At 43.2% G+C, this 11,796-nt stretch overlaps 2 protein-coding genes across 2 annotated transcripts in view; one reads left to right on the top strand and one right to left on the bottom strand.

Annotated features, from left to right (window-relative positions):
- Window positions 1–5,798, top strand: part of TBC1D8 (TBC1 domain family member 8) — a 60,058-nt gene extending 54,260 nt beyond the window's left edge. The window contains exons 17-21 of the mRNA XM_009276171.1: window positions 1,105–1,345; window positions 2,614–2,679; window positions 3,278–3,367; window positions 3,511–3,611; window positions 5,048–5,798. Of these exons, the coding sequence (XP_009274446.1) occupies window positions 1,105–1,345; window positions 2,614–2,679; window positions 3,278–3,367; window positions 3,511–3,611; window positions 5,048–5,506 (957 nt within the window). The 3' untranslated portion in view covers window positions 5,507–5,798. The remainder of the gene's footprint in view (window positions 1–1,104; window positions 1,346–2,613; window positions 2,680–3,277; window positions 3,368–3,510; window positions 3,612–5,047) is intronic.
- Window positions 5,799–6,598: 800 nt separating this feature from the next.
- On the bottom strand, window positions 6,599–11,314 carry RPL31 (ribosomal protein L31). Its single transcript, XM_009276126.2, has 4 exons — window positions 11,188–11,314; window positions 9,448–9,573; window positions 7,207–7,319; window positions 6,599–6,670 (listed from the first exon to the last, which is right to left on the bottom strand). The coding sequence occupies exons 1-4, from the start codon at window positions 11,292–11,294 to the stop codon at window positions 6,639–6,641; spliced, it is 378 nt and encodes a 125-aa protein (XP_009274401.1). The 5' UTR covers window positions 11,295–11,314; the 3' UTR covers window positions 6,599–6,638.
- Window positions 11,315–11,796: the final 482 nt, after the last annotated feature.

Raw genomic sequence — 11,796 nt, forward strand, 5'->3', positions numbered from 1 at the left:
TTAGGTTCTGGTAATTTTTACATGCAGAATAAATTTAATAATATATAGCTCTGCTCACTGGGAGCTCTGCGGTACTTTTAGGTTCTGCTCTCTTACTGGTCTTTAAAGGCCATGTTTTGTTTTCCATGGGGGAAAAAATCCCCACAAACTTGTGTCCTTGCTATTTGTTCCCAGTTTTCTAATAGTTTAAATTTTTTTTTTTCCCCACTAAAAGCAGTTTCTACTTCAGTTCCTGTCTGTCAAGCTGATGTTTGAAAGAACTGTTATGAAAGTTATTTGGAGACAGGGACATCTAAGCTTATACAACTATACTTCATTTCGAGGTCCAAGCATGTAATTATTGCCCTTAATGGACAATTCCTTTTGTGTATTGTTCATAGCCATAAATACTAGGGACTGAGAATATGACTGTGGTATGTTCTTAGTTCTATGTAGCTTTGTGGCTAAGAGCAGCTGCATCCTCCCTCCATTAGCGGTTGTAAGACGCTGCTGGGGCTCTTCAGTGCTTCCCTCCTGCTCCTTGCTGCTCTGTTTTTGAGCTTTGACTGGCTTGCACTCCTCCCCTTTCCTCATTTTGTTTCTTGGTGGTGGTTCTTTTTTTCGTTAGCTCCCTTGCTCCCCCGGGACAGCTTGTTTTGTTAGGACTCTTTGTTTTGCATCAGCCTGTCCCTAAGGGAAGACTAATGGGTACGGTATCCAAATGGAAGAGGTCTGAGAGAGAACAAACGAGCAGGTCAAGCCTGTATAACATTTACCCTGAATTTTCTCCGACCCTCTGTCCCTTTGGATGGTTAGAGACGTCCCGGGCCAGATGTGGCTAATAGAGTTTCAGTAGCCTGGAGTGAATTTCTTCCAAAAATCTGCCCAGTCTCCCTTCAAATTTATTACTTATCCATTGGAAATCATGAGAGCACTTGGCTGCTCGAATTAAAGATTCATACTTTGCTTTTTCTCACAGGAGCGATCTTGGTATCGTTACAACAACTCACGCAAAGAGAATTCTGAGCATTTCCAGCATACTTTGATGTGAATGCCTTTTTCTGCCGGTTGCACTCTGATACCGCACACTGCAATCCCCCCTTTCCCGCCTCTGATTTCTCCTAGAGGGAACATTTAATAAGGTGTTACTGGGAAATGACGAGTCCGGTCGTCGAGCGACACGACCCCAGCAGACCGTACGCTGAGCAGTACCGCATCGATGCCCAGCAGTTCGCTAACCTGTACAGGCTGGTCTCGCCCTGGACCTGCGGGGAGCACACCGACATCCTCGCCCAGAGGACCTTCCGGCTCCTGGATGAGAACATGGACCGGCTGGTTGAATTCAAGGGGCTCGCCAGCTGCTTAGGTATCGGCTCCCCTAAGGGGCGGAGGGTGGGCAGAGTGGGGGGCGGCACGTGGGTGAGACACGGATGTTAAAGGGCCGTGCAACTGGCAGGGGAGGATGCGGGCAGATGGATTTCTTGGGCTTGCGATTAGCCTAACCAGTGACCTTTACTAATCTTTTTGTGTTCAAATCATCTGAAGTTGATTAGATTTAAAAGACAGCCTAAGGACATGATTGAATATTGTATTAAAATATTTGATTTCTCAGACAAGAGTAATTTTGTTGAAAATATTTTATGAATTAAAATTATACTTGGGTCTGCGTGGAAGGCTAGGAAATCCTCTCTACTGGATTGTTGCTCTCAGTGTACCTTTGAAATCTCAGTATACCTCTTTGTAACTGCTTCTTGAAGACCCAACCTTACACAACCGACTGCTGCTTGCCTTATATGTTGACAATTAGCAGAACAAAAAAAATCTGGCCAGCAGGGACTGAGCTGTGCTAGGGTTGGTCTTGAGGCCACCAGCTGTTCTCATGAGACAAGGCTGCCTGTCCCAAAATCTGGCTGAAGAAGGTGCCACATCTCAACTGTTGCCTGACCCCACGTGAAACAAGTGAATCGACATTCAAAGCTTCAGTAAAAAGCAGTAAATCCCTATTCTCGCCACTTAAGCTTTCTAGAATTTTTTTATGTGAACCAAGCCAACCTGTATTATATTGTTATATGATTTTGCTTCTTAGAGGGTACAACTTTAAAAATTAAAAAGTTCTTCACAGTATTTCAGTGCATTTGAAAGTTTAGAATCTCATTTCTACTGGTCATTGAAAATATGAATTATATTACATGTGAAGTAGTTACCTCTTTTGGGCTTATGCTACGGAACAGCAGTAAGGGCTGAAGGGGAGAAATATTAAGAACATGATGGCCCCAAAGGGAGTTTTCTGTCTCTCCCCTTTCAGAGTCCTGCTAATCTGTGGCAGCAAACAGCCTTTGCTAGATTCCCTGCCATTCTCCTCGATGTTTTTACATGATGCTGAAGCTCCGTAGGGTTAGGTACTCCCAGTCTATTTTACAAGAACAAAGACCAAACCAGATGGCTCTCGCCTGCTGTTCCTCATTGACAGGCACAACTTAAAATATTTCAGTGTAATATACTGGCCATATGTTTTCATGTATTGTCCATGCAAACAATTATCTTTTGTGCACAGAGATGCCCGATTTATTTTAAACTGTGGAAGTAAATGCTCTGGTCCGCTTCCTTCTTGTTCTTTTTTTTTTTTTCTTGCAGATGTTATGTATAATGGAGAAATGAATGAAAAGATAAAGTTACTGTATAAGCTGCATATCCCACCTGGTAAGAAATTTGAAAGGGCGTGAATACCTCAGTTTGCCTCGAAACTCTTGCTTAAAGCTTTTGGGAAATGCTTAATGAAGAACCCTATCTTGCTTCCTTCAGCTGGGAGAACATAGGATTTGCATTTGTAGTTATGCTCACCGGATTTTAAAGTTTACTCCAGTCAAAACCTTTTTGGGTGAAATTTATAGATAGACACTGTCAAGGCTCACATCTGCTGCGTTCAGAGATCTTTTGCAGCCAATTACCTGGTTACTTCTAGACAGTTATTGAACTGGAATAACATTTCTGGATGGCTAGCACTCCATGTATATCGCATCTTGATCCAGTTCTGATTAGGTGACAAAATTCTGTGGTAGTTTCTCTGTGCAAGGCTTTTAATTAAATGTGCCATTCTTGGCAAACTTCCAACTCTCACTGCAGCACCAGTCTTACTTACACTAACATAATTTTACAGTATGATTTAATGAAGTACTGTTTAAAAACACCTTTGCCCAATTATTTTGCTTTCTTCAAATATGTAAATTTTAAAAGCATAAATAACCATTATGCAGCACTGGAAGCATTAATCATTAACTTTTTCACTTTTTTTGGCTAGCTCTCACAGAAAATGAACGAGACAGCCAGTCACCGTTAAAGAATCCTCTGCTGTCAACTTCAAGACCACTAGTCATTGGAAAAGCAAACGGTATGTCCGAAATGGTTCTCTAATGCGCGTGCATAGGAGATAACCAACTCCATTATCTCCACTCGCTGGGTTTTATTTTGAAATGTCAGTTTACTCCAGCGACTTGAGAACTAATTCTCCTTTCTGTGTCTGCTCCAAAAAAGGTGATGCAGTAGATTACCAAAAGCAGTTGAAGCAGATGCTGAAGGATCTAGCCAAAGAAAAGGATACTAAAACTGAAAAAGAATTGCCAAAAATGAGCCAGGTATGTATACTAGGGGCTATGGTCTGTTTTTAAAGAAGTGGAGAGTACTTGAAAATGAAATGACTAAATACAACGGTTATACTCTCTCAGAAAAGTTAAACTTAAGCCTGAGCTTAGATTCAGTCCTTTACATATCAAGGATCGGGCTACTCTGATCCAGGGAGCATGCATCATGTTTAAAAACTCTCAGCCACCTTTCTAGCAGCTCCCTCGCCTCAGACTGCCTGGTGAATAGAAAGAATTTCAGACTTACCCTCACCTGCAGCTTAACAGGCTAGAAAACACACTCATTCAGGCTGGAAAAAGCCCTCCTGCCAAGCCCAGAGAATTCCTGAGAATGCATATTGCTGTTCTGTCTTCCCTGACCTCCTCTCCACCAAACCAGTAACTTCTTTCTTAGTCCATCACCAACTGGGACTTGCCCCGTCATAGCCAAATGCTGACTAGAACTGCATCAAGTAAGACAGCTGAAGGCTCTCATCATCTTACCATCTCCTCCCTAATGCCAGCAGAGCTTTGTGTATGTTGTTGGCACGAGGAAATCTACTGGAGGGAAAAGGGTCCCGTAATTAGAACAAATGTACGGACATGCAAAGAAAGTTGGGACTACACCCAGAATCCCTTCTGTGCTGGCGCTGCTAAATGTTTTAAACTGTTGTTTAAAAGTTTTAAATTGTTGTCGTGTATACCTAACCTTTCAGCTCAGCAGGGCCACATAATCTCTCATAAAGGCATCACTTGGACCTTCCGAGGTCCCTTCCACCCTGAATTATCCATCCTATGACTGTATGAAACTCGAGGGCTCACAAATTTCGTAATAGGGTATGGAAACGTCCTCTCATAGCCTGATAATCATCTGTGATGGGTGAGCGAGGGAAGGAAGGAGGGAAGGGGGTTGGGCAGGGAAGGGAAGATGCCTGCATTTTATTATTAGAAGAAAGAGCTGGGGAAGGATGGAGAGAAACGGCTGAAGAGAAGTTGCATGCCTGCCTTTTATTATTAGAAGAAAAAGAGCTGGGGAAAGATGGAGAGAAACGGCTGAAGAGAAGTTGCTTGCACACCTGTGGAGTGGCTACTTTGGTTGCAATTCGTTCTGTGTAACAGCTACCAGTTTTCCACCAGTAACGGATTGTCCCCCTCGCGTTGTATCTCACTTGCCCTTTGGTCATCTGGGAGGTCCTGGTCTCCCTCATCATGGCAGCAAAACACTTTTCTGCTCTGTTCCCTTTTTGACTTGCAGCACCAAGGTCTCCTAGCATCACTGGGGGTTGAAATCCCTTTGCTAACATTTTTTACAATGCAGGCAGAAGTTATAAACGATCAAGTCTGCACACAGCATTCTGCCTTCCTTTGCAGTCCTGTGCATTCGCCTGACTCCTACAGTTTCCGTAGCATGGCTGTCCAGTCGTTTGATTTTGGTTTTTCATCCTTTACAGAGGGAATTCATTCAGTTCTGCAAAACCTTGTATAGCATGTTTCATGAAGATCCAGAGGAGAATGATTTGTATCAAGCCATTGCCACTGTGACCACACTGTTACTCCAGATTGGAGAAGTAGGACAAAGAAGCATCAGCCTGGGGAGCGGATCGGACGAGTTCACCGAGGACTTGCAGCCTGAGGCCTCAGCTTCAGACCAGGATGCTGTTTTTACCGACACTGTGAAGACCCCTCACAAAGACTCTCAACCTTCACCTGTGACTGAGGGGGACTGGACTGTCTCTTTTGAACATATTTTAGCGTCCCTCTTGACTGAACAGTCATTAGTTAACTTCTTTGAAAAACCCTTAGAACTGAGGCCAAAACTTGAGAACGCAAAGCTAAATCAATATAGTCTCAAAACAAATGGAATGAGCTGCCAGTCACGGGGTGAACATACAAAACTAAACACACAGTAGCAGCACATCTGTCAAAAATGAAATGCACTGACATTATGCCAAAGCACATACTGTAAAAGGCTTTCAGTTAGCAGTGGACTTTTGATAAAAAAATCTGTTGGTCTGTGGTTTTCAGTTTAAGAGCTTTAAAAGCTAAAGGGTGTGTAGGTTTGTTTTGTGCCATTGATTTATTAATTATGTTCTTGTTTTGAATGTAAAAGGAAACATCTGTCTACAGCGTGAAGACACTGAAGCCCTCTTCCGCACAGGGAGAGCAGAGGCTGGCTCCAGTTGTCTTTTTTTTTTTTTTTTTTTTTTTAAAAACAGGGGAAAACACTTCTCAGCTACTGTCCGCAGTTTGTTTGGGTTGCCTTTTTTGCACTAATACTGAAAACTGTTTCAATGCTGGTAATTGAAACTATTTTAATATATTTGATTGTATTCCAATTTGTATGTCTTGCTGAAATGTTAAGTGTACATGGACTGTGCTTCTGATGTTGGTCTGTGAAAACATGCACTTTTCAATAAACCCTTTTTGTACTAGACTTGCATTGACGGTATTTATCGATTTATGCAAGGTAAGCGCCTTTAGTCCCTACTTCATTGAACAAATTCCCTGAGGCAGCGTGCTCACAGTTAATTCACTGGTCAGAACCCCACGTTTCAGTGTAGTGCACAGACTTGCTTGGGAGAAGCCTACTGATTCCGCCTAGGAGACCAGCGGGGGACCAAATACAGGGAGTTTACTTTATCCACAAGAGATTACACACATGAAAGTATTGATATAACAGTTTTGGGAGTTGTTGTTTTTTTTGGGGGGGGTGTGTTATTTTGTTTTTTAAAACAAACTTGGCCTTAACTTGAAAATGCCTGTGCAGTGGCTCCTTATTCCCACAGGAACAAAACAAGAACACTAGGACTTTGCCACCCACATAGGAACATTCCCATCTCCTCTCACATCCAACAGAAGTCTACAGTATCTTTAATTAAGAAAATTACACCATTATGTACAAGCCCAAAGAAAGCAAGATACTTTGTTTGTCACCTGTTCAACTCAATGCTTCATGGATGACAGCTTGAAGAGACTGGATAATAAAAAAACCAACTTAGGAGTAAACTTTCTTTTTATCCTTTTATTGTAATGAAAATCAGTTTAATTTTCATCCACATTGACTGTCTGTAGACCTGCAAAACAAGAAATTGTATCACCACCTATTACTAGGACAATTCCCTCTATGTATATGCAATATATGTATATTCACAAGAAAGCGCACCTATAGTTTCAAAGCTAGTTTGCTGATCTACTTCTGGATGAGCAAACTACGTAGGCAAGTATTTCACCAAATGTTAAGACAAAAACTTTCATGTTAAATCAATTCTGCAAATAAGACTTCTCAGGTGACAAGCAGAAAAGGCTCAACCTGCTTTAGCTTTTGACACCAGAGGATGTACTTCATATAGGAAAACACAATCTTTAAACTACCCTGTTTTTTATTCTCTCAAAATTTACAGGATTATTTCACTAATTCCATATTCGCTTTTTAACGCTGATCAGGCAAGCTACCAGCCCTGTTCTCTACAGCAGAGCTAGTTTAAGCCAGCGGTTCGACCCCCTCAGCATGCTTTTCATCTGAATTTTGCATTGCAGGAGGAGCCGTCCCACTTTGCTACTTGTTCAGAAGAACATGGCACGGAGGAAGAGAGGCGGCATGCAACCTTACCTTTGAATGTTGTGACTGGTACGTAGGTAACCAGCGTGTATAGCTTGTTTGGTGAATCTTCATCCTCATTGCGCTTTCGGGACAAACGCACGCGGATACGGTAAGGAACATTCCTAAAACGAAGATGACAGATTAATTTTCTATAAAATATGTACTGAAACCTGTTAATTCATAGAAAAGAAAAGTTCTCTGCTCCATGGTTACTACCCACCCCCCCCCCCCCCAAATTCTTTGGCTATTTGTGCAAAGACATGATGAGTCAATTCTGTTTCTATCTCAGCATCATAACCAGAGCGAAATCCTGTACCTTAGAGATTGTACTGTTTGCCTTAGAGGAGCTTTTTTTTTTTTGTTAAAGCAAGCAGGTAAGATTTAACTGAGTCTTGAATAAGATGAATCCATAATCCAGTGGGAGCATGAAGTCAGAAGTGCATCATCAGTCCACTACTGATCCAGGAAATACACTATGAAGATGATCATGAAGCACAGCGCGAAGATGACCAGCAAAGCAGCTGTTACTAACAAGCATTTCTTACTCAAATAGAAAACAGTGAAGGGGAAACCCCCCCCCAACAATCTGTTCTGAAAGCCTGAGGCCCCTGTCAGGAGTCAGAGTACTGCCCAATCTGTATGCCAGAAGTCGGGTGGAAATTCTAGTAAGCATTAGACCTGAACCAAGACTTTGTTTATGGGCATACACCTGATCAACATTTCTTCCTCACAAAGCCCACGGAACCACAACTAAATTGCTCAGATAATTTTGTTCTTAATAGGCAAGTCGCAGCTCAGTGTCCTCCCCTAATAGTGCCCAAAATATGCTGCTGAGGGAAGGCACAAAATTATTTGTCTGCACCATTTTTAAAGTAACCTCCCACCTCAAATGAACTCAGGATTTTGGGAAACTCCTGTTTGGAGTAATTTGTCCCACAGAATATGAGAAGGAACTTCCTCCTTGCTGTACATCCTCAGAGCATACTTACTAAATCAGGTGGATGCAGTAATTAAAGACACGGGAACTCGCTTCGATTTACTTCCTTCTTGAAACAAGTCAAAAGCATTTTTTACTACTTAGATCATCGACTATCACACTAGCCGAGACAGTGATTTTAGCCTCTCCTAATCCTTCCAGAGGAAGATGTTTTACTTTGCATACATTAGCTATTCTAACGAGTGAAAACTGCAGTTAAACTCATGCTGGAAAGACGGATGTGATGACTCCGTGCTCCACAGAACGCACTTCTACCAGTTAATAGAAGGAAGTCTTGGTTAGCCTCACTACTGAGCTCCGAAGTTCCGCTGTCACCTGGCTCAACTGCTACTTCTTCATCGTATATGAACTGGAACAGCTCAACAGGCAGGAGAGAGAACCCCTGCCCAGAAGACCCGGTAACTTAGTCCCATCTTCCCACTCTGTTTTTGAAGAAGGGTTGGCCTAAGCACACAACTCCAGGTAAAGGATTGTAAATATGTCATAGGCTAGACTCAGGAACCTAATTCCTAGAAGACATGGTTTAAAGCAAGGGTTCACGCATATCCAGTGTATCACTCACAGTATTAATCCCTACCAGTTAACCTTTTATTATGGTTTAAGAGGTCCCACTCCTCACAGGAGTCCCTTTGGACCGTCTTCATGCATGTCGAACGCCAAATCAGCTGCCTCTGTAGCAGCGATTTAACAGAAGCTGTGATTTTTTTGGCCCCCAAACTACTTGTACTTTCAAGACAAGATTAACGGCCCTATTTAAAACACACCTCGTTATTTCTTTGTGTAGCATGCTGAACTGATAAATGCTTCGAAACCTAATCCTGTTCAGACACATTACACAAATTCCAGGTACTTAGCCTGGGACTGTAGGTAGCACTAAAAAGCCATGTTTCTAAAAACTGTCTGCTACAACAGGCATTGGGGTACTACAGCATTACAATATCCCGATCCTTCCCCCACCCCAAACCTGCATTCCTTCTTTCCTTTGCTTTATTCTTATTAGAGGTAGAATGAAGTTCTTTCAATCCCAGAGTTTACCGAAGCTTTGCTACAAGTACAGTGAGGGAGCTGACCAGAACATAGAGGTGACAGAGAGATTAGCTTGGCATGCACACTGTAAGAAAGGAAGCATTTGCAAAGAAAATGCAAATACTGCAAGAAGGATACAAATTTTTCTACCCCTCCAAGTCCTGTGCCTCCATATACACAGTTAAAACGTTCTTCCTCACCCAATAAGGAAAGTTGCAGAAACCTACCTTATTCCTTTAGCCCAGACTGCTTTGTTCAATCTGGTGTCAATGCGAACGTCAGGAGTACCCATTTCCTTCATCGCAAATTTACGGATTTCCTTGAGAGCACGCGGTGCTCGTTTCTTGAAGCCCCTAGGACAAACACAAGAGCAATTTCTTTAACTTCAGGAAACTGTCAGCATTGGACACTTGTTGCAGCACTCAAACGCTGATGTTCTCCAAACATACAATCGAAAGAACTGTGTTCAACAGCAGTTCAATAGCCGCATCGTAGCATGACCAGACCTTTACTCTGGTAGGTAGCTGCTAACCAGAAACCACATATAGTTATGTCAAATAATTTCAGTAAAATTTTGCAGCTGCAGGACCTCCTGGATCTTAAGTCTTATTTATAACATGTCGACATGAAAACTTCTTGCAGTATTACTGAAGAGATCGGAGCCTTCACAGATACTCTAAATGGAAGGTCTGTTAAAAAAGCAGTGCCGCAATGGTAATACAAACTTGACAGAACTGTTCAGTACCGAAATAATCAGCAGAACAACAAAACTGATGGTATTCTGAGTAACAGCTTCTGCTAAAGGGTGTTTGATGGTTACTTTCTTCACGTCATCACGACTGGACCGCCATCAGAACTGTTTTTTTACAAGTATAGCTTGTCTCATGCCTATTATGGACAGATTCTGCATGACTGGGCATTTACACTGAACGTTACAGCTGCGCTGCGAGAGCTTTGCTATAGATATTGCACCCACACTGTGACATGCGGCTGTAGTGTCAGTAGGGTCTAAGGTCCCACAGTGGGTTGTATTTAGTATTCTTTGTACGCTACTGTTGATATTTAGTGCTAGAAATCACGGGGGGGTGAGTGATTAAAAGCGAGACAAGCATTAAACAAAAAGTATTTCCCCCCAGCTCTTCATGCCTAAAGAGAAAAGAGGGTAACACCAAAAGAAAAGGGGATAGCAGGATCATCGTCATTAAGAATAGACTGAAGCGCCACAAACAACCAACAGGCAAGGCCAGAACATCTTACTGCCACTTAAAGGTACCACTGCCTCCCATCCTCAGCCACAGTTTTGTCATAGTCCGCTGTCTCGTTTCTCTCCTATTCTACGTTAACTTCAGCAATTTCACCAATTGTTTTGAGTCGGATATAGGGTTTTTTCGGCATGACTGCAGCCGTACAGATACAGAGAGAATCGAAGGGAGATGCAGTTTCTCAACAAGTCCTCTCAAGCACTTTACTACTACACCGTTGTACGAGGTTCAACGTTTTGTCAGGTAAAAAGTTACTCTCATCTACACACAACTAATACTGTTTAACCCAAATCACACCCCAATTTACACCTCGCACAATTTAGTGATAAGCACGGAACCAATCATTTGATTACAACAATATTTAATTTCTAAAACCTACTGTAGCGGGCAAAATTTTAAACTTCGCTTGGGAAAGAATGACGACCTGTGCACAGAGGTGAACAGCTCTAACTTCAAATTACGTCCAGGAACACTCACAAAAAAAAATAAACAAGCTTGTTCCTGAAAGCCCCCTGCAGATATAGGTCTGCACAGGTACAGAGCTGCTTCCTCGGGACGCAACTGTAGCACAAGGGACTGAAACATCACGCATCGGCATCGGTGCCGGTAAGGACTGTCGTCCTCCGCAGTTCAAAACCTACCGAACCCACTTCCAAACGCCACTTTACATAAGGCCAAGTTCACCCATAAAAACCAAGAACTTACACGCCATGGATCCGCTTGTGAATGTTGATGGTATATTCCCTAGTTACCACCTCATTGATAGCAGAGCGTCCCTTCTTCTTCTCGCCACCCTTCTTTGCAGGAGCCATTTGAGCAACGCTGAAAAGCATCCGTGCACGCGTCAAACCCAGACCCAACTTCCCTCAAACTTCTCCCCTGTCACCTTCCCTCCTCCCACCCTCCCCAGCGCCTTACAAGCCACACAACTCCCAATTCAGAAACTTAAATTCATCCCCAGGGTCGCACCAGTTGCAGGTTTTAAGCAGCAACTTTTCAGCATCACGAATGCTTTACTCCCATCTCCCTGACAGGAGCATGAAACACATCTGAGACTCTTCGGCCACTTCCCAAGACGACCGGGCTCCTGCCCAGCCCCAAGCACCCTCAAAACCACCCTGTCCTGCTTCTGTACGTCCAAGCCCCTTCCTCCTTCAAGGCGACCCAGGAGGGCTGCTCGGCCCGTCTCGGAAAGCAGATGACGGTGCCAGAGAGGCTCCTTCCAGGGACTGACGGCGGCCTACGGCTTCCTCCTCCCCCGCCAAGGCCCAGCACGGGCCGTAACCCCGCCACAAGCGCCCCGCAGGCCTCCCC

This window comes from Aptenodytes forsteri, unplaced genomic scaffold (assembly GCF_000699145.1).
Source record: "Aptenodytes forsteri isolate BGI_AS27 unplaced genomic scaffold, ASM69914v1 Scaffold96, whole genome shotgun sequence".
Taxonomy (NCBI): Eukaryota; Metazoa; Chordata; class Aves; order Sphenisciformes; family Spheniscidae; genus Aptenodytes; species Aptenodytes forsteri.